Source organism: Sceloporus undulatus, chromosome 2, assembly GCF_019175285.1.
Source record: "Sceloporus undulatus isolate JIND9_A2432 ecotype Alabama chromosome 2, SceUnd_v1.1, whole genome shotgun sequence".
Lineage (NCBI taxonomy): Eukaryota > Metazoa > Chordata > Lepidosauria > Squamata > Phrynosomatidae > Sceloporus > Sceloporus undulatus.
Genome location: NC_056523.1, coordinates 168163150 through 168185813, shown reverse-complemented (window position 1 = coordinate 168185813; position 22664 = coordinate 168163150). Strand labels below are relative to the sequence as shown.

At 42.0% G+C, this 22664-nt stretch overlaps 1 protein-coding gene across 6 annotated transcripts in view; it reads right to left on the bottom strand.

Moving 5' to 3' along the window:
- The window catches only part of BAZ2A (bromodomain adjacent to zinc finger domain 2A), a 64738-nt gene extending 46636 nt beyond the window's left edge, over positions 1–18102 (bottom strand). Inside the window, exons 1-6 of one of the 6 annotated variants that reach the window (XM_042452262.1) lie at positions 17934–18071; positions 16149–16218; positions 11311–11397; positions 7972–8106; positions 6580–7122; positions 2759–2890 (exon numbers count right to left, since the gene is read on the bottom strand). In XM_042452262.1, the coding sequence (XP_042308196.1) occupies positions 2759–2890; positions 6580–7122; positions 7972–8104 (808 nt within the window). In that variant the 5' untranslated portion in view covers positions 8105–8106; positions 11311–11397; positions 16149–16218; positions 17934–18071. Of the gene's footprint in view, positions 1–2758; positions 2891–6579; positions 7123–7971; positions 8107–11310; positions 11398–16148; positions 16219–17364; positions 17645–17933 lie in introns of those variants that run through there. The other 5 variants (XM_042452261.1, XM_042452260.1, XM_042452259.1 and 2 more) reach the window with 5 other exon arrangements.
- Positions 18103–22664: the final 4562 nt, after the last annotated feature.

The following is a 22664-nucleotide window of genomic DNA, read 5'->3' as shown; positions in this document are numbered from 1 at the left end:
CAGCGCAGCTTTCAGTGTATGCTGAAAGACGCGTAAAGCGCACCCATGTATGATGCGGGCGCACTGTATTGTGGACTTTGACATAACAGCATCTCTTAAGCTCTTCTTGCATTTGTGAAGTTTATAATATTTACTTCTTATGGGTTATTTTGGTATAATCAACACTGCTAAAAATTTGAAAACTAACTCACTTTAGTAGTTAAGAAAACAAGGATTTAATAGAAATTTTATAATGTATAAGCATTTGAAATTTAAGTTAGTAAATGAAATGTCTAAATAAAGCTCAGGAAGTTCATTTTGTGTAACCTTGTGTATTGTTTTATTGTCAATATGTATTATGTTTTGTGTAGTATATAGATAGTATGTACATACTGTTTTACTGTCTTTATGTATTATGTGTAGTATGTTTGTTGTTGTTGTTGTTGTTGTTAATTGCCTTCGCATCAATCTCAATCCATGGCAACCCTATGGATGAGACATCTCCAGGCATCCCGTCTGCTACTGCTCTGCCCTGCAAACTCCTGCAAACTCATGTTTGTGGTCTCTTTAATTAAGTCCATCCATCTAGCATGTGGCTTTCCTCTCTTTCTACTTCCCTCCACCTTTCCTAATATTATTGCCTTTTCCAATGATTCATTCTTTCTCATTATGTGTCCAAAGTATGACAGTATAAGTCTTGTAATCTTGGCTTCTAGGGATATTTCTGGCTTGATCTGTTCTAGGATCCATTTGTTTGTCCTTTTGGCTATCCATGGGATCCTCAGCACCACATCTTAAATAAGTTGATTTTCCTCCTATCTTCTTTCTTAAATGTCCAGCTCTCACATCCATACATGGTAATAGGGAATACAATGGCCTGTATGATTCTGACTTTTGTGCTGAGTTGTATGTTTTTGCATTTTAGCATCTTTCTAGTATGTAGGTAGTATGTAATTTATTATGGCTTTGTTTGTTTTGTCTTGTACTATATGTTTTTTTCTATAATACTCTAATAAAGTTTTTTTTAAATCAATTTGAAGTTATACCATATTATTTATATTTCCAGTTTCGAAATTTATTTTTGGAGAAAAACAATTGTGCTTTAGGAAAACTGGGAAGTGTTAGGGAGTTAAAAGGCATCTTACTTCAATACTAGCACTGGTGGGATTGAAGAGAGGATTCAAGGTATAAGTGGAAGTAGAAATTAGTCATTTTCTACGCCTGACTGTTTCAAATTTAGCCAGTTGTCTCCAAAGTATTCTTCTTTTGTTTATGGTCCAAAACACACTGTAGAAATAATCCAGTTTGAGGCCACTTTAACTGCCCTGGCTCAGTGCTAGGGAATCCTGGGAATTGTAGTTTACTGTGGCATCAGAGCTCTTTGACAGAGAAGGCTAAATGTCTCACAAAACTACAGTTCCCAGAATCTCCCAGCACTGAGCCAGGGCAGTTAAAGTGGTCTCAAACTGGATTATTTCTACAGTGTGTTTTGGATCTATGTTTCTTTACAATGCCTCTTCCCATATAATCCTTCCCGTATACTCTGTTCCTCCAGGAAAAATCTTTTACAACCAAAAAAGACCAGATTGGCGGTGACCTCCCGGAGGTCTTTTTCTGCTACGGCTCCTAAAGTTTGGAATGACCTGCTGGAAAAGATTCGCCAGTTATCCTCATTGAAGGCTTTTAAAAAAGCGACAAAAAACCTTTCTCTTCTGGCAGGCCTTCCCTGAGTGATAACCGCCCAGAACCAATTCTATCCGTTCTTCCTACTCTATCTCCTCATCATTCGCAGATTGTAGAATAATCTTGTAGTATTACTATATATTTTAATCATGTTTTATTATGCTAATTTTATAGTCTGGTAGGGAGGGGTTGGGTCAGGGTTTTGTGGGGTTTATTGTTTTTATATTGTGTATCATAAACTCTGTTGTTACCTGCCTCGATCCCCTAACGGAAGAGGTGGGATATAAATAAATATTTTATTATTATTATTATTATTATTACTACTACTACTACTACTACTACTACAACAGAAAACTGGCCCTAATTTCCAGTACTCAGCCAACCCTACATTTGACACTATGTAAAAGCATAACTCAATGACAAATTGAAGAGGCAGTGTGTAATTTTTAGGCAAAATTAAAGACAGATAAGCACCCTAAAGTGGCAGTCTGATCATTGTGAGAGCCAACTTTCTCTTTAATTCCATTCAAAGTCTTTGCTTTGGCAACTACTAAGAAGGGCAAATAATGTTTGAACTTCTGCTTGTGGGTATCTAGACACAGAAGCTGTCAAAATGTACAAAGTTCTAACACACAATAACAACAAATGCATGCAAAAACATAGCAGTTAGTTGCATGGACCCTGAACCTCCCCTCTCATTGTGTGTGTGTGTGTGTGTGTGTGTGTGAGAGAGAGAGAGAGAGAGAGAGAGAGAGAGAGAGAGATCAGGAAAAAAGTTCCAACTGTCTGCTTTTATACAGCAAACTCCATATAGCTGCTACCACAAATGATAAGGATAGTCAGGTGAAAAAAGGAGAGGATAGAATCTAAGCAGAACAGGGAAATTTCAATGAGTATAACTTTTCATAACCAAATTTACCCACAGATCCCCCTGTTTACACAACTATTAAAAGCACAAGAGTCCTCTACTTTTTTTGTCCATCAGGCCAAACTAGAACATCATAATGACAAATTAAAATGACATCATTTCAAAGATGTCAAGGGAATCATCATAATAAATCCCACCCTGAAAGGATACAAAACTTCACCCATTTACCTCTGTCTAATGACTCAAAAGGCTCCAAGGAATCTTCTAGAGGAGGAGGGATCCGAGAGGCATCTTCCAGACGACAACCACTTCCAGCATCAGGTTCCAAGACAGATGCTTCCTGGCTCAGCAGTTCACCAACTGAAGAAGAACCATTGTAAGCCATACATTTCCAGTTTTAAAAAGTTATTTTACAGGTCATACTGTTCTTTCTAGCCAACAACAGCTTTCACCCTAACACCTCCCTCCCAAAAGAATTAAACAGATAAGTACAAATAAGCATTCTATATACCACTTCTAAGTGCTCAAAACACATTCCACATGTCATTCTAGTAATCCCTATCACTTGGTTTAGTCTGCTTGTTAAGTATACATTATTATTCTTTTATACAATAGCATCAGTACATGTAACACTTTAAAGAACAATATATGCAAAAAAGAGAACTCCCTGCCTCAAACTGTTTTGCCACATCTCTTACGGAAACTATAATAAGAAACTGAGACAGGAATTCTGTATTCCTGGGAATCACTGGCAGGCGCATACGATATTCTGGACCTTTCCCTTCACCACAGACAGAAAAGTCCACAGGCAGAACTCTCCCAGTGTAGAGCTGGAAAACTGCCCCCTGTGTCTCACCTTTGGTGTCCTCTGTACTGAGGAGGGCCAAATGAGGAGTTCTTACGCCCTATAGCAGAAGGCTCTGAAACAGAAGAACCTGAGTCCCTGCACTCACCTAACGTACACTGAAGCAGGTCTTGAAGCTCTTTAACTGGTACAGTAATTCCCTCCTATTGGTTTCAATTCGAGAAAAAATTACCACCAACAACAAAAGCCAACAGCAAAGAAGCCAGAAAAAGGCCATCACCTCACCTCCTGCCTGGCCATGCGATGGTAGCTCTGCTGCAGATTCCCCGCCGTACATAAACCTGCAGACACCTGCACATACCTCACAGAGCTTTGCTCTGACCATTCATGTACCACATCTAAATACATGGTGACAATTCCCAACTGAGTACTAGCTAAACTGCATTTCGGTAAAATGAGCAGCTTTCAAAAACAATATTGAACCTAAAGATGACAAGAAAAGAAATGTAATCTCCTCACTTCTTGATTGCCTTGTTGGAATAACAATGCCTTTTTTCTTTTCATTTTGAACTAGAATGGGCCAGATGATATTTAGCCTGCAACCCCAAATACAGACATGCCAGTGAATTTAGTGGTAATTAGGTTCAAGTAGACACACATAGGAATACACTGCTATTGTTTCCACATTTCTGTGACACTGAAGCCCATGTACTGTAATACACATCAGCAAAATTCTGATATTTGTGCTGCTACATTTGCTGTTTCAAGTTTTCAGCATTTTAGTGTTATTAGTCACTAACAAAAAATTTTAACAATATGAAGCCATTGCTATCCATTGCATCAGATGCAGAAAACAGCACAGAGACCGTAAGACCTATAATGCACTCCTATACTGAAAGTTAACATTTTGTTGCAAGAAGCATGGATGAAAAAAGGTAGAAACCGTACCTTGAAAACAGCTATCCAGAATGTGAGCTATTATGTCCCTAGCTAGCTAGCGGCACTTATCTCTTTAGCATCTCACAAAGCACAAAAATTCTACCAGGAAGATTCTTCTTGCTATTTAGATTTAAAGGCAAACTTAGTTCCTGAATAATCCTAGGAACCAATTGACCCACTCAAAATAAGAAGATGCTGAAGACAAACACATGACCACATGAAAAGGAGAACTGACAGTACTTTTGCCTTCCGAGTAAGCTAAGTGCCCATCTATGCTACAGAATCTTATCATTCTAGCATAACTTCGAAGCAGCACCAGACAAAGCCCAAGAAAAGCAAAAACTCAAAGTATACTTTTTGGCATGAAGCAGTAAGATTTTCAATGTTCAAATTCAAAACAGCTCATGAGATATCATCTGGATGGAAAGGCTTTGACTACTGGCTTTCTGAGCTGAAGCCCACATTACACCAAGAAGAGAGGATTCCCTGACAATTTTAATCAGGAGAAGTCTCTTTCTAGTACTGTATAGTGCTCAACATCATGAAAGCTCATTCCTGTTCAAAGCCAATATACAACTCATCTTAACTGTGACAGCTGATGAAATACTTGCATACTCATGTTTCCACAGGGCTTCTAAAAAGCCACGAAAAGCATTGTGATTCCAACATCCCCAAATTCCTTCTAGGGTCCGGAACAGACAGGCAAGAAAAAGCAGTTCGATTCTGTTTTTCCCCAATGTGGGTTGAAACCCCATTGCTTGAACAGCCCGTTCCCAAGGTGGGCTGAATACATATGGGCTGACTGCATGGTGTGGTATCAAGCTGCACCGCTAGGCAATTTTTTTTTGTTGCCTGCCCACCATACATGTGCACAAACACACTTGTGACCTCAAATTACCTCCCATGTCCCACACAAATACCATTCCATTGGATGCCTGCCCCTTTGATCAACCACACAGTCAAACATGCAATTCTCTACCAGTTCAGAGCATCAGGGTGCAAGTGATACATGGGACAAAGCACAATCATGGAAGCCCCCCTTTTAGAATGTCTGGTTTCTGTATTAATTAAATCAATTAGAATTACTGCACATTTCTTTGCTTTGTTACATTCCCACACTTGCATTGGCACATTTATATGCAGCAACAAAGATACATATTTTCCACCTTGAGTCAGACTATCCCAGCCTCTTTTTCCTCCAGTTTTTAGTCCTGGAGTGCAGCTTCGGTCCCATTTCCAGCTGCTTTTGGGGTGTGTGTCATCTAAGTGCCCTGCCTTCAACGTGGCTGGAAACCACTTTATTTAGCCTGTCTGTTTTACCCTTAGGAAAGGGAAATGGATGGTTTGTGAGGACTATGTGTAAAGAGCAATTTATGATCAGCGCCAAACTATGCAGATGAGGTTGCAATAGTCTGAAAGACCTCTCATTTAAACTGTGTATTTCAATGACTCGCCACATAACTGACAAAAATCTCTTAATGGTCTGTGGGGGTGAAATAATGAGACACACAACTCTCAAGGTTAGCCATTATAAAGGCAGACAGATCTATGACTGACATAAGATATTTGGAAAAAACATATTCCAAGGCTTCATATGCATATACAGCATTCTAATGACTTACATACATAAAACTCACATGCAAACAACACTGATCCTAGTCCTCTCTTATTCTGCTACTATATTCAAATGTAGAAGTAGTAAGTTCTACTACTTCTTCCCTGGAAAGAACATGGGATAGAGAAACAACCATCAAATGCTGGACTGTTAAGAATTCTAAAGAATCATGACTGCAAGCAAGACTGATACAGTCTCTATCCTGAGCTGCTTCCACATGATTGCCTTGTAACAGGACATTCAATAAACTTGAGTTCCTGTCCATTAACACAGGAGGCCTAAAGATTCAGACACAACTATGTCCCGAAACAGGCCTCATATTCAAATTGAAGGTCTCCTCAGAGCATGGAAACAAACAAAAAAGGGTAATTTGTTGTTTTAACATGTTGCTGGATGGCAAAGTAGTATTATAGTACTTGTTAGCAGCATGGTTTAAAATTAATTTAAACATGTACAATTAAAAAATATAAAGAATGACCAAAGAGTGCCCCAAACAACTCCCTCAACATTTTAATGTAATAAGTAAGCATTGCTTGTCACTTTTTTTGAACTGCAACATCAACACTGTCAATATTGTAACACTTAAAAATAACAAGATTGGTACTCACTCCTCTCCCACCCCTGTAATGTTGGATTATTTCCAACATCTGGTTTTTCTAAATTAAGTTTGGAAATCATTTGCTGCTATACCTGGCTGAGTGTTTTCCAGCTCCATGCTACCTAACAGTCTGGTACCATTTTCTGAGACTGTAGATGAAGTTTCTTTCACACTCTCTTCATTGCCTGGTCCATCTTGCTGAGCAGAGAAATCCTGGCTTCCTGATCCAAGCATGGGGGAAGGCTGAGATGATGTATAGAAGCTGGAGGGACCATTTTGCAAGAGTTCAAAGTTCTGATCATCGGGGAATGAGTCATAAAGCTCTGTGGAGTCAAAGTTCAGTCCCATGGCCCCGGGGTTACCATTGGCCCAGAACTCTTGCCCACTGCCTCCCCTCAGAGTGGTGCTATGCCCTGGTGAGCCTTGTCGGTTGCCCACAACAGTACCATTCAGTGGATACTGGGAGAACAGTGGACTGTCCTTGAGGTTGTTGCCATTGCCAGATGGATACTGAGAGTAGTTCCAGAGATAGTCATAGGAATGGTGGAGATGGGAGTTGGTTGAGGAACGGGTCCCTGAAGTACCAGCATGAGATACAGTAGTTAAGCCATTAACATTCACATCTCCATTCAAACCTGCCAAGAGGGAAGGAAGAAAGAGCACAACAAAGAATAATGACATAGGCGAAGGTTCTCTCCATCTTTTGGTCCTGCTTCCTTTTACAAGGAAAGATGGGAAGAGATGGTAGAAATTATAATAAAGCTTGGTAACTGGATAAGAAATACATACTAAAACCTATCCAAAAGAACAAATTGCAATTTTTTTATCTTCTCAGCAACCCTGAAATATTTTGCTTAAAAATAAATCCAAATACAAGTTCCAGTTAGATTAGACCCACTAATCAATGGAACCTTGGTATATTTGTTACACTGATTCAATGCAACTACCATAATTAGGTTGAATAAGTGGATTTAACTCCTGAAGAAAGAATATTCAATCTATCTAGTACAGTACTATTATAGCCCAAACAGACTCTCTATTTTTATTATACTGTATTCTCAACTTGTTGGGGGAGAGGGGTACCATTTCCCCAACCGCAAACAGGTTCTGAAGGAAAGACCTGTTTTCTTTCTGAAAATTCAACAGTTTATGGATGTATCTAAGTGCTTTCACAATCGTCAATGGACAGAACAAGAGCATTTTGAAACTGCCTACGTGCTCTCTAATTAGGGATACTTTTGTATTCCTAACAATTAAAAAAAGTTCAAATTTCCAAATTAGCTTTGAATATTGTCCTGTCACAGAGACTGCAACATCAACAATACAATGATAAACAAAACCTTGCCTACTGTGGTGATATTCAAGTTCATTATAGCCCTCCTGAGGCTCAGCCCTCATCCTGGCAGGATTAGTTATAACACCACGTTCCAAATATGATACCTGTCACAATTTTTACAAAGATCAGGTCTTCTTCCCCAACTTACTTTTCCCTTGCTGGGGGAAGTTCACAGAAGATCCATTTGTGTAGACGTCCCCTGAGGAAGGCGCAGGTTTCAATCCTGAGGCAGCAGGTGAAGAGGGAAGGCCAGTGAAGTTAAAATGGTTGTTTGCCTCCATTTCTGAAGAGAAAAGGCAATGCAAAAAAGAATTAGGCAGCTCAACACAGCCTGCAGTATAAATCCTCCCTTATATCACTTTAGCCAGTCAGTGACCAAGAACTGCAAAAAAACCATTTAGTATTTATTAAACTTACATTCATAATATCTCACACATCTTATCTCAATGATCCTTAAAACAGAATTCTGTCAAGTGGAGACAAGGAGCTGTTTTGGCCACAAGGGACAAATGATGTGCTTCCTCAAACCATTCCTGCTTCATGCAGAATTTGGGAAAAAACACATGGCAAATAACAGTGTCACTTGTAATACATTGCTTTTTACACTGATATTATTGTCCAAGTTGGTGCTGTTTCTGCTGTGGGACACTAGGCTTGTACTCTGCAATGCAGCTAAAGAAGTGACTTTATATCCAGGAAAGCCCATACTAAAATAAAAACCAGTTAGTCTTAAAGGTGCTGCCACATTTTCCCCCACCCCCTACCTTGCTCCTTTTCTACATTGACAAGGGGACAATGATATTCCTTTAATGACTGGTAATGTTATTAACCCCTTGCCCATTCCAGTAATCAGTAATGTATACTTGTCCCTTCTGAAATATTGGGCTTAGGAAGTGTTTGGGGAGGGGCTGATGGGTATTTTTCTATTTTAAGAGTATTCCTTATCAAATAAAAAATAAATACATAAAAGCTAAGAAAAAAGCATAAATAATGTAAAACTTGTAAAGTACTAAGTATTGTGTTATATACACTTTCAAAATAATGACTAACAACTCACACTCCTTTTTAATAAGATAATTCCAAGCTACCATGATATTATTAAGACTCCTTTCTCAGACGGAACAGTACATAGCTCTCTCTCTCTCCCTTTCCCTAACCTAGACCTAGAAGACAGGTGGGACCAGATGAGGAAGCCAGTGGGCAGGAGACTCACCCACCCTTGCTGTAATATTCAATCAGTACTACTATCCACACATATTGTGGAATGGGGAAGGGGAAAGAGTAAGAGTGGAAGTGGCTTACCTCTGGCCACTCAGTAAGGGTATGGCATTAGCTCTATCACTTAGCTACTCTTCTATATTAGCTGCTGTAAATACCTACTCTCCTCTCCAACTGTAGGCTATATCCACAGATGCGTTATCTATGGATTCAACTACCCTTGGCTTGAAAATATTTTTTAAAAATAGAAATTCCAAAAAGCAAACCTTGATCTTGCCATTTTATATAAAAGACACAATTTTACTATGCAATTGTATTTAATAGGACTTGAAAATCCATGGATTTTGGTATACAAGGGCGGTCCTGGAATAAAACCCCAGTGGATACCAAGGGCCCATTGTAGTCTATATAGACACAGATGTTTTAGTCATTGAAATAAAAATGATTCCCAACAACTCTAATACAATTTTTCTTTATATCTTTGTACAATTCATGTAGCAGAAAAACTGTATGCCCAACAGTGTTATTACCATTTTCCACTGCCAATGAAATCACTGTTTTTGTGTGCCTGTGTTTACTTCCTATACTACTGCTGCAATTGTTGTGTCCTTGAAACTGTAAATGATATACACAAAAATAGAAATAGCTATAAAAATACATACTGTCCTTGTTAGAAACAGTGGGGCTTTTTGTTTCTATCTTAATGGGATCCAAGATCTTGGATAGTGTGATAGGAAGAGAACGTCAGCTATAAAAGACTGACAACCATTTTTCTGAAGAAAGTAATACTGTAGTTTCTTGAATATACAATCAGTCTCCATACTGAACTGCTTCTAAGGAAAACATGAAAATAATAAAGTGAACACCGACACAACACCAACTGCATCTTATTTCATGTGGGCAAGGTCAACCAGGAGTTCAGCCACTCCATTCTAATAATACCTGGATGTGTTTAATTAATCTCTTCCAAATCTGTGTAAGCTACAAGTCTGTCACTGCCTGACTATCAGAGTGAAGCTTTCCCATGACTACTCTTAACAGAAAGTTAACATGTTAGCTTGTAACACCAATAGGTCTCTAATAAATTTATGGTAGAGAAAACATATGAAACAAAGAATTCTGTAAAACTTGTAAGAAACTTGTTGCTACTTTAATGGCCATAGATGCCATCTATATACAGTCAACCCTTCATATCCGAGGGGTCCCCCCCACCGGTGTGAATGCCAAAAACTGAGACCTCAAGTCCCGTGGTTTTTAATGGCAGGGAAATGGGCCAAGGCCATCCATGGACGCTCACATCTGCAGTTGGCAAGCCTGCGGTTGGAGCAGATGGACTGTACTACACTTCCTACTTAACATTTTGCTATGTGGTCTGCCTGTTGAGTTTCTAATCTGCTTCATGGTTCTTTGGGGCCTGATATGCCAGCATGAGACTGTGAAGTAGCATATGAATATCTCCAGCAGGTAGCTGTCCAGGCTCTTCATGAAGTCCAGAAAAAGAGATCCCAACAACTCACTAGGTCAGTGGTGGCAAACCTATTGCACATGTGCCAGAGGTGGCACTCAGGGCCCTCTCTGTTGGCACATATGCTGTTGCTCCAGCACAGAGTTCGCCAGAGGGACACGGCACTTTGTGATAAATAAGTGGGTTTTGGATTGCAGTTTGGGCACTCGGTCTCTAAAAGATTCGCCATCACTGCACTAGGTAATTTGTTCCCACTACTGAACAACTCTTACAGCCAAGAAGTTACTTCTAATATCCAATCAAAATCTACCCTCCTGTAAATGTAAACAATTACAACAGGTCCTAACCTCTAGAGCATCAGAGAACAAACCTGTATCCTTCTTTCTGTGACAGCCCTTTAGATGTTTAAAGAATGCAGTCATATCACCCTCTCAGTCTTCTTTTCACCAGGATGAACACTGCCCAACTTCCTCAACCTTTCCTCATAAGTTTTGTTCCCCATACCTCTTATCATTCTTGTTGTCCATCTCTGAACCCAGTCCAACTTATCTATGCCATCCTTAAAATAGTGTTGAAGGCTTTGGAGTATTCTAAACAATGCTCTGCACAGCCACAATATATTTGCACAGATAACACAAAGAACAGTTTATTTTCAATATGCTCTTGCTCAGAAGAAATTTTAGAATTCTTCATTTCCAGGCAGCAAAGTATTAGCTAGCTGTAGTCTAACACTAAGAGATCATTCACTTATAGCAGAAAAATATTAACTAGTTGTAATCTAACACTAAGAGATCAATCACTTACAGCAGAGATGTGAAACCTCTAGATCAGTGCTACTCAAAGTGGTAGTCCCTGGATCAGTGCTGCTCCCTGGGCCACTGACTGCATTCCCTGGAAAGAAAGAACTGTAGGAAGCACACACAAATATCATGCTGTTTCCTTGCATATTTGGGGGGGGGGGGGGGGGGATTGCTGGTCTCCCACATCAGACAGCCTGAGAAGCACTGTTCCAGATGACATTGGCATACAACTCTCATAATTGAGATTGATGATTGTTGGCCACAGAAGCTGGGGTGATGGGACTTTAGTATTAACTATCATTGACCTAGAAGGGAAATGCCAAAATGTTTTCCCCCCAGGATTTCCCCCCTGCCAGTGCCAATCTAAAATCAACTTATATCGCCTCCAGACTCTAAATCAATCTGCTTTATCCATTTCCACCCACCCCACAGGAACCACTGTCAAAATCAAATGTATGTACCCAAAATAGATATAAATATCATAAATAACCATGAAACAGTATTTCATCCACAGCTTCTGCTCCACTAGTTCAATAATTCTCGCATCAGGAAGTTCATCTCCCTCCCACGCACGCACATATACCTATATTATTGCAACGTCATGCTAAGCTTCACCACCTAAACAGAGTGGCTTCTACAACTGTGGAGGCGGAAGGAGGGGAGAAGGCTACCAATTGTGGCAGAAAAAATGCCCTTTCCTCAACTACGTATCTGCTGTCTGGAAACACCCATGGTTATACTGTACTAAGGCCACCCTATGCTGTTTCCCCTTCAAAATGCAATAGATCTTACTCTGACAGTGGCTAGCAACTGATCTGAGCATAAAATTGCTTGAATGTCTCTTTAAGTGCCAAAGGAGCAGCAGAAAAGGCAGCTGCTGTTCTAGCACAGGGACAAGCTGGGCTGGCACTGAGGTGAAGGGAGGTGCTGGGAAGGCATTGTAATTAAAGGGGAAGACAGAATGGCTTCCTAGGAAAGACGCCAAGCAAAATGGATGAATTAATTGCAGTCAACACAGAAAAGGAGTTTAAAGGGAGGGGTGTGGTTTGACAAGAACCACACATGCAGAGATAATACTGAACAGCTGATACAGTCTGGGAAGGTCCCATTTATATTAGGCCTTTGCTTCTGCCAGAAGAAGGAAATGTTTTTAAATGTATGATCTCTACAGTTTGAACAGTGACAAGGAATGGCACAATAGAATACTACCTTCACATGACATCTAATCTGGGTTCATTTCTCCTGTGGGCACAGCAAATACTTTAGATGGCTCACAGCCTTGTCTAGTCATGACTTCTCCTATTAACTATTTGTTAATCAATAGGCTTTGAAACTGGGAACCTGTACATGATCACCTACCACAGAAGTGAGATATTTTGACTAGAAGTTGGAAATGCCCTGTCCTATGTAGTCTGAACTTGTTTCAGATGGTGAGTCAGTTCTGCTTATGAACTGTCTCTAGAAATCACATTGAAATGCTCTTTTTCCCTAGCCCTAATAGGAATTAACATGTTGTTATGGTCTCTTAAAAAAACATTTCATTTTTAAAGTACTTGCCTGAGCTCCCAAAAACTTTATGAAGCTGGAATTTCTCTTAGGTCACAGAGAAGGAAAGGTGAATCATGTCCAGGGTAATCTAACTACAATATTCCATGCATTTGATAATACCACCACCACCCCTTTTTTAAAATACAACACATGTCATTGTCCTATAGAGTGGTCCCCAAACTGTGCCCTTTAAGAGATTCTGGACTTCAGCTTTCAGAAGCCTCAGTCATGTTGGCCAATAGTCTGGGATCCTGGGAGCTGAAGTCTAAAAAACCCTTAAAGGGCACAGTTTAGGGACCACTGCTACAGAGGCTTTCCTTTTCCTAAAAAAGGAAGAAGATGATTGTTGTATATTCTAGCTAGTTGGATGTTTTTAAAAGATAATTATCAGCTGTGACCTAACTACAAAGCCATTTACCAGTAATACAGCATACAAGATACAGAGATCAAAGAAGATCTCAAGAACCTTTTAACCAACAACTGCTATCAATAGCTAAAAGTTAATGTGGTGTATATATTCATTTAATGGATCTATGCATTTGCCAAAGGGGAGAAAACACCCAAAACTATAATTTTAAACAAGGATGGGGAACTACAAGGAAGCTGGATTCCTGTTCCCAACACTTCAGGGCAGCAGATAATATCAGGAGGTGGGTTCTTCCCCTAAAGCCACTCTCCCTTGAAACCTATTCCTGGAATCCACTCACTCTTTCCCTCAAAACCTACTCCTGACAACCACTCACTCTTTCCCAAAGCAATGACTAGAACAGTGGTTCTTCATCTTTATACCTTTGTGACCCCCTTTACATCTACATGTGGACGTCACCCTCTCAGTCAACACAGTATATGAATAAAAATATTTCATTTGATGTGCGTACATCCACACATTCATGTATATTCATATTTTAACATTTTATAGGGAAATAGGTCTACTCCTCTTTCCAGACAGAGACTCTAAGCACCCTCCTTGCCTTTCTCTTCCCCTCCAGGGCAGAAAAAGTTTGGAAGGAGAATCAGGGCCTCCAAATCTTGCAGCCTTCCCCCTTGTGCAACTCTCATGCCCACCCAGGGATCCCCTCACACAATTTGATAACCACTTGGCTAGAAGATTGCTCTTCTAATTAGAAAGATGGCATTCCTCAACCAAGGCTTTCCCTAACCTGGGCAACCTGGTGGAGCAAAAAGAACCACATCTATTTCAGAGTCTAAAATAAGAAGCAATTTAGGGCCTGAACTGCTTTGGGTCACTTTGCAGGTATACTGTTTAAATGGCACACACATTTTAAGAGGCCAAAAACTGAGCCAAAGCTGCACTCTAGTCCTTAGGACTGGAGCATGGCTTTGGCGTGGCTTCCAGCCTCTTAGGAAACATGCAGCATTTAAACAGAATACTTCCAAAGTGACCCAAAGCAGCTTTATTTTGGCCTGTCTGTTCGGGCCCTTAATTTACTTTGCATTAAGTGAAGAATGAGAACAAGTCATGGGTTATATCTTCAGTAGCACTGATAAAATTTATTCTTTTATCAGCTCCTGTTAGGTTTTTGGCTCACATAAAATCCAACAGGAAAACAAGAATGTTCTGTGAATGCAAACAGCCAGGATTGCACCCACTAACATCTTGGGAGAACCTGTGCATATGGGCATTTTTCATGAACTCATAACATAATGTATATCTGACAGCATTTGAGGCCTATATATGAAAGAGTCAGTACATTTGTTAAGATGTGCCTTGGAGCCTTTCTCCAACTCCCACTGCCATTGTGGCAAAACCCACAATTAAGGCCTTCTCAGCAGTGGTACAGTGACTTTGGCAGTCCTCCCAGGTTGGGGGGAGGAGCTGCTTGGTGCAGAGTTTGCTAAACATCAGGTGATTTTTTTTTCTAATGCTCTGTGTTCCCAAAAGGTGTTTGTGTGTTTTGGCTGGTGGTGGTACACTTCTGGTTAATTTTCATTTAGAACATCCTAACACCCTCATATACGATCCAAGAAAGGTTAGTGATGAGGAGGAGGTATCCCTCTGCCAGGGAAGGGAGAAATCCACCCTAGACAACACCACTATATTAACTCTAAATGACCTAATTATGCCTGTAGGAAGCTCTGTGAGGATGTGTCCACCGCCAGCAATATTCCTGATGGTAGTAAGCAGCATTAAGCCTCCAACAGTTTTCTGGAGTCGTACAGGGATAGCCTTACCTATGGACTTATTCCTTTGTTGTGCTGTTTTCATAGTCTGGCATACCCTTGAAATACAGATGTGGGGAAATGTGGGGGGTGGGAGGAATGTCTGCTTACCTACTAGATTACAAATAGAGAATCAAATATGAAATGGAAAACAATATTATGCAGCTATTATTTTAAAGAGTTGAATATACCTCCGCTTCAAAAGGAAATGTTTTTTTTTTAAATTTAATATCTATTCATCTGTGCATGAGCAACCTCAGAACTATTGACAAGGCATGGTTATCTTCCTATGCCTGAAAAAGGAACTCCAGAATAGGATGCTCTGAGGAACTGCCTGTTCATGGCAAGAACAGGTAACAAGAAGAATTATCCTTGTTGAATCTGGGGTAGGCATACAATTATTATATTTTGTATGAACATTTCCCAGCGCAATTGCCCTTGAGCGATGACCAGAAAGACACAAGACACACTAAGACATGTCTCGTTAAATTCTCTTCAGCCATTAAGAAAATGACAACCTTAAACTACGGAATCCTATGCCAGTAGGCTGCTGGGGAACAGGGCAAATCTAGCCAAGGGTTTGGGGAGATCCAGAAACCGAAAGCATATCTGATTAAAAGGGACATTTCAAAAGGCAACAAACAGTGCTGCCATTTCCTGGCCACTTCCTGCAAGGATGAGGGAGGAAGCCAAGGAAGAGGACTGTTTCATCAAGATTCAGCACACTTGTTTAAGCAGAAGAAGAGGACAGTTCTCACCCACCTCAAAGCCATTTACCAGGGATTCCTACTGCTCACATCCCACCTCCATAAATACACAAAAAGCTCTTTTAGCTTAAACCAATACTCACAGCCATCCTGCTAGTACTAAGAGAAGATCTTGACTGTTCAAGGTACCGGAAACTATCTTACGCAGTGACTACAATATGTAGTTGAGAGTAATCCCAAACTGCAGTGTCAGAACCTGAGAATGTATCCCTAGAGAATCTGCAACCAATATATGCTTACATTTCCTCTGGTACAGCTGACAAAAAGTCTCTTCTAAAAGCAGCAACATATTTATGACAGTAACGTGTGTATGTATATATATAAATATAGGACTAAGAAACATTACCTGTTTATAAGCCATCCTCTCCAAAAGCTGTTAACACCAGACAGGAATTTCTAATGCAGAGCCAGGATTCCTAAGGGGACAGGATACAGCCTACCATCACCCAAAGATGGAGTAACCTCTAGCCTCATTCAGCCCAAACATTATGCCCTGCCTGAAGAAGAAGCTTCACAAATACCTAATTTCACACTTCCTATGCCTACAGGGGCCCAGATGGTCTTCCCCACCCCAGATGCAAGGAGCAGCAACCCTCCTTCCTCCCACAGAAACCACAAGGACGATGATGATGTTACTGGAAGCCTCTCCCCCCCCCCCAAAAGGCCCAAAGGAATCACTCCAGGCTGCCTCAGTCCATCCCACAACAATGCTCCTCACACCTTTCCCCAGCTTCAGGCGGAGCTAACACTTCAAACCACCTCCTTCCCATACTTCTACAATGATGATGATATTCCTCTCCTCTTTCTCCAGCAACAAAACCAAACCCAGACCAGGGCCTCCCTGCTCCTTCCATTCCCTTTGAATCCTGAAGGGTAAGATCAGGATCTCATGCCCTCCCCGACAAATGGGTGCCTTTTCCAGGATACCCTTTAACCGGAGGGGGGGGGCTTCTGGTCTTTCATGACCCGCCCATTGGGAAGATGGAGGGGGAGGAAGAGAAGGAGGAAGAGAAGGAGAAGGAAAAGGAGGAAGAGGAGAAGGACAAGAAGAAAAAAAAGGAGAAGAAGAAGGGAGGGGAGGAAGAGAAAAGGGGGGAACCATGGAGTTGGAAGAGACCACAAGGGCCATCCAGTCCAACCCCCTGCCATGCAGGAACTCTCAGTCAAAGCATACACGAGAAGGAGGAGGAGGAGAGGGGAAAGGAAGAGGAAGAGGAAGGAAAAGGAGAGGAAAGGGGAAAGGAGGAGGAGAAGGAAAAGGGGGAGGAGAAAGAGAAGGAGGACAAGAAGAAGAAGAAAGAGAAGGAGAAGGAGGGGGAAAGGGAGGAGGAGAAGGAGGAGGAAAAGAGGAAGAAGAAGAAAAGGAGAAGGAGAGGGAAAAGAAGGAGAGGGAAAAGAAGAAGAGGGAAAGGGTGGAAGAGGAGGAGGAGAACAGGAAGAAGAAAGAAGAGGAGAAGGAGAAGAGGGGAAAGGTGGAAATGAGGGGGGAGGAGGAGAAGGAGGAAGCAGCCCTCCCCTTCTCCCTCTCAGGGGAGTCTCCTCTGCCCCCCCCCCCCACTCACCCAGCCCAGTGTGATGGCCTCTTTCAGACATCTGCATGGAGGAGCGTTGCGTGCAGCCTGTGTTTGGGTGTTGCTTCCTTTCCCTCCCGCCTCACGTGCAGCTGCAGGAGTGCTGCGTGGCCTCAGAGGGGAGCCCCAAGACTCCTGCCGCCTTTAAAGCTACCTCCCCATAACTAGAGGAAGGGGAAATGAGATGGTGGCGGTGGCCCTTCAGCCTCCCTTTCCTCCCTCAGGCCAAAGAGACTCCTCTCTTCCCTGCCTGGGGCCATGACACAGCAACTCCCACCCCTCCTCAGTCTTCCAGACCCTGGTGGCAGAGAAAATGGACGCCCCCTTCAACCCTCCCCCTTTCCCTTTGATAGCATGCGCTGCGTAGTCCCCCCCCCCCCCGCGCGAGAGGACTCAGGCCAAACTTCTCTCCCTCCCTCCCTCCCTCCCTGGAACTACGTCACTCGCGCAAGGGCAGCAGGAGAGACGTTGGTGGTGGAGAGGGCCCTTCATGCTCTAAATCCCCCCGCCCTGCGCACGCGCGCTCCCCTCGCACAAAAAGGGGGCCACCGGCTCCTCACCTGCTGGAGGTGTCAGCCGCCCCCGCCGCTTCCTCATATAGACCCTGCAGCAGAAGATGGGGAGCCTCTTTGGCGCAGCATAGCCCGAGGAGGAGGGGGCGGTGGTGGCTGAGAGGGAAAAAGGCCACACCAGGCCGCCGTCCTCGTCCTCGTCGTTTCTGGGCCAGGAAGCCAAGGCAGCCAACGAACGGCGGAAGGAGCGAGCGAGCAGAGCCAATGCCGACTGCCGTCGCCGCCGGGTCCTAGCGCCCGCCGGGTAGCCGGGGATGGCCTACCCACAGTGGTCCCCAAACTCTGCTCTCTAAGGGAATTTTGGACTCCAACTCCCAGAATCCCAGGCTATTGGACAACATGGCCGAGGCGTCTGGGAGATGAAGTCCAAAGTCTCTTAAAGGGCACAGTTTGGGGAATCACTGATTTAGGAGCATCAAAAGGGAGGGAACCCCCCTCTAGGATGACCACAAGGGCCATCCACCCCATAACCCTGTCCTACAGGAATACAGGACACAAAGACATTGCCCTGTCAGTCTGTAGAGAGAGATCTTGTAGCACCATTGAGACTAAGGTCCAAAACGGACTGCAGGACTAATCCAGTTTGAGACTGCTTTAACTGCCCAATGGCTCAATGCTAGGGAATCCTGGGAATTGTAGTTCTTTGTGGCACCAGACAGAGAAGGGAAAAATATCCCCCAAAACTACAGTTTCCATAATTCCCTACCATTTTAGCCAGGGCAGTTAAAGCGGTCTCAAACTGGATTATTCCCGCAGTGTGTTTTGGACCTTAGTCTCAAAGGTGCTACAAGATCTCTCTCTACATCTCTGATTATACAGAGTCACTTAACATGGCTATGGCTATGTCTTTGTGTCCTGTATTTCTGCAGTGTGTTTTGGACCAAACTGAAAGAAAGACGTTGGCAGCATCAGATCCAAATGCATCTGAGGAAGTAGATTGAAGCCTAGGAAAGCTCATGCTGCCAACTTCTTTCTTTCAATTAATCTCAAAGGTGCTACAAGATCTCTCTACATCACCATCTCTAGCATGTTGTTTCCCTATAATAAACCAATGGCCATCCATCCACACCCACCAAGGAGGAACTGGGCGGAGGAGGAGGTGTCCAAAGGCCCTCCTCACGGTAAAGTAGGACAAGGCATCACAGGATGGAGGACATTGAAGGGAAATGGAGGCCAAGAAAAACTAAAAACACTCATAGAAAAATGTAAATTCATGCTCAAAATGGAGGACATTTTGGAAATCCTCCTGGACAGTGAGGCTGAAGTAGGACATACGGGGATATGTCTGGTCACCATGCCTCTGGGGTTCTTCCCTTGCAGGGTGAGCGATGTCCTCACCACAAAGGAGGTCAAGGCACCACAAAATATAGGGCATTCAAGAAAAATAGAGGACATGACAAAATAAAAGCTGAAAACACTCATATAAAAATATAAATTCATGCTTCTTAGGCTAAAAATGGAAGACATTTTGGAATTTCTCCTGTACAGAAGGCTGAAATGCAGGTAAGGTCCTTAGAAAGGAGGGCATCTGGTCACCCTGAGTGAGGATTCTGCAACCTTTCCACTTCCAACACCTGGCTAAAGCTTGGAAAGGTTACTTTTTCATTTAGGCCACAACTTCAGATTACTTCAGTTGTTGCAAACTGAGTCCAAAGTGGAGGAGGAGTTTGTATTCAGATTTACTACTTAGCAGGCCAGAGAGGAGGTGACAAGTAGACTCAGGCAAAAGGAAATAAATAGTCTCTCCTATCTTGTCTGGTCTTCCTCCTCAACACTTTCTGATATCTTGACCACATTCTGATGTTCCTTGACCCCACATGTCCTGGTTTTCCTCTGTGATGTATTAGAGGGTCTCATATTTCCCGTCACCTTGCAAGGAAGTGAGAGCTGGACAGTGAGAAAAGTGGGTAAGAAGAAAATGAACTCGTGAGATGTGCTGGAGAAAAGTGCCAATGGATGGCCAAAAAGACAAACAAATGGGTTGTAGAACAGATCAAGCCCAAATGCTCCCTGGAAGCCATAATGACTAAATTGAGGCTATCATACTTTGACTGCATCACGAGAAACCATGAATCACTGGAAAAGCCACAATGCTAGGAAAGGTAGCAAAGGGGAAGACCACGTGCCAGATGGATAGACTGTCAGGGATGATGGGAGTTGTAGCTCTTCACCTCTGGCTCGAACTCACCACCTTGTTACGCACTGGCGCTGGCCAGTTTTGGCCAGTGGTTAAAGCTTTGCTCTAAAGCAGCAGAGTTACAGAGAATAGGCTGAAGACCCTGACAAACTCTCCAAGCCTTCTCACTCTTGCTCCACAGAAGTTTTCACACTTCTCCAGGATTCAGCTGGCTCTTGTATCTTCACTCAAGACATCAGACAACTCAGTAGTCTTATATAAAAGATCTACTTTATTCTACTATATACAATACTCCACAACTACCCACTCTACTCCAAACTACTCCACAAAATACATTGGGAATCATAGCAATTATTATAGCCATCGTTAAACACCACCCACTTAGTCAGTTTCCACCCAGTGGGCGTGTACATCCATTTTGATTGGTTCTCATAGTTTAACCCATACTTAAGGATTTCATCATGTCACCTTGTACACTTAATGATTTTCAGGTGTTTTCAATTATACACTCTACATTTCTGTCCTTGGCATTTAGGACTGCTAAATTACATTACCTTGTACACCTGTGTGGCTTCTTAATTGCTTTTGCTTAGTCATAGTGACTCTCACATACATGTTTTATTTCCATCACTGTATATCCCATGTTGCATTTTCCTTAACATAGACATGGTCAAAGAGACGACAGGCCTGAGCCTGCAGGTCCTGAGCAGAGTGGATGAGGACTTTGGATCGTGGAGAGGTCTCATCCACAGGGTTGCCATGAGTTGAGATTGACTCAAGGGCAGCTTACAACAACAATAAATAGTGGTGTTGTCCAACTCTTTCCCTGGCACAGAGGTGAAGTTGTCTGAGAGTTTGCTGGGAAACATTGGAAAGCATGAGATATGTGGGAAAACTGGTTTTGTTCCATTCTACAGGAGCAGAGAAGGGGTCAGCATCTCTACATCTGACTGGTTATGATCAAATAACCAATGGGCAGAGCGCATGCTTTGAATGCAAAAGCAATCAGGTTCAGTACCTGGGATCTATAAGTAAAAAGGGGTGATCCCTGACTGCTTCCAGTCATTATAGCCTGGGGATGGAGATATGTGCCCCTCCATATTTTGATGGATTCCTCCTCTCATGAATTTCAGCCAGTATATCCAGTAGTCACAGATGATGGGAGTTGTCCAAAAAAATTTGGAAAAATACATGTTCTCACCTCCTGGTGTAGATAATACTGAATGAAATGGATTTATGGTATGAGTCCATTTAAGACACATTCAAGTGTTCTTTGCTCTTTAAAACCTGACTATTGTTAATGGTAGGGCCAGATATTCTATGTACCAGTTGCTCTACAGCTTAACAGTTTCTGCTAATACATATCCAACCCAGGGGTAGCAATCATGAATCCTTGCAAATGATGTTGGATTGCAACTTCCAGCATCACTTCCTATTGTATATGCTGCCTTGGTTGCTGGGACTTGTAATCCAGCAACAGTGGTTTGTGTGTGTGTGTGTGTTATCCCTACTCCTGATCTAGTCTAGCATCCTTCTAGAAATGGCTTTCCAGATGCCGCTAGGATAACCTTCCTTAACCCAATGGATTACATATGGGCCTTGGACATTCATGCTGGATCTTGTTGGAGGGGTTTTAACAGGCTGAGTATTCCTAAATTTTTCCTTGTGTATCTTTGTTGTAGTGTGCTTCCAAGTCACTTTAGACTTATGGCAACCGTAAAGCAAACTTATCATAGGGTTTTCTTGGCACATTTCTTCAGAGTGGGGCTGCCATTGCCATCCTCTGAGGCTGAGAGAGCGTGACTTGCCCAAGGTCACCCAGAGGGTTTTTATGCTTGAGCAGGGAGTCGAACCCTGGTTTCTAGAGTCAAAAGTCTGGTGTTCAAATTGCTACGCCATGCTGGCTCTCTATGTATCTTTACTGCACTTTAAACCTGTGGTTTTTAAAAATGTGTTTAATACTATTTATTTTCTTTTATTTAAATCTGAATTGTTAACAGTGTTAAGTGACACTTTTAGAGGATTGGCAAGATGCAAATGTACAGTGAACCCTTGTTATATGCTGGGGTTTGGTTCCAAGACCCCCGGTGTATAACAAAATCCGTGTGTGCTCAAGTCCCATTAAATATAATGACATAGCAAAATGATGTTCCTTATAAAAAATGGAAAATCAAGGTTTGATATTTGAAATTTATACTTTTTTTGAACATTCTCAAACCGTGTATGCTTGAATCCGTGTATAAAAAATCTTTGTATAAGAAGGGCCGACTGTAGTAAGTAAACCATATCCAACATCTAGCCAAAAAGAAAATCCTAAAACATGTCACTTTCATATCTGTAGTCCTCCGACCATGTAAATGTCTTCCTACATATCTTCCTGGTTTTTTAAAAATCAAAAATGGTTCTAAACCCTTCCTTGCTGTGTCCCAGATTACTGAAGATGTAAATTGTATTGTTATGTATTATTTATATGTATTATGCTATTATTTCTTAGATTGTATGCCATGGGCAGGTTTCTTTTATCTATTTTATTGTTTGTATGTACAGCGCTGTGCAAATCTACAGTGCTATATAAATAAAGC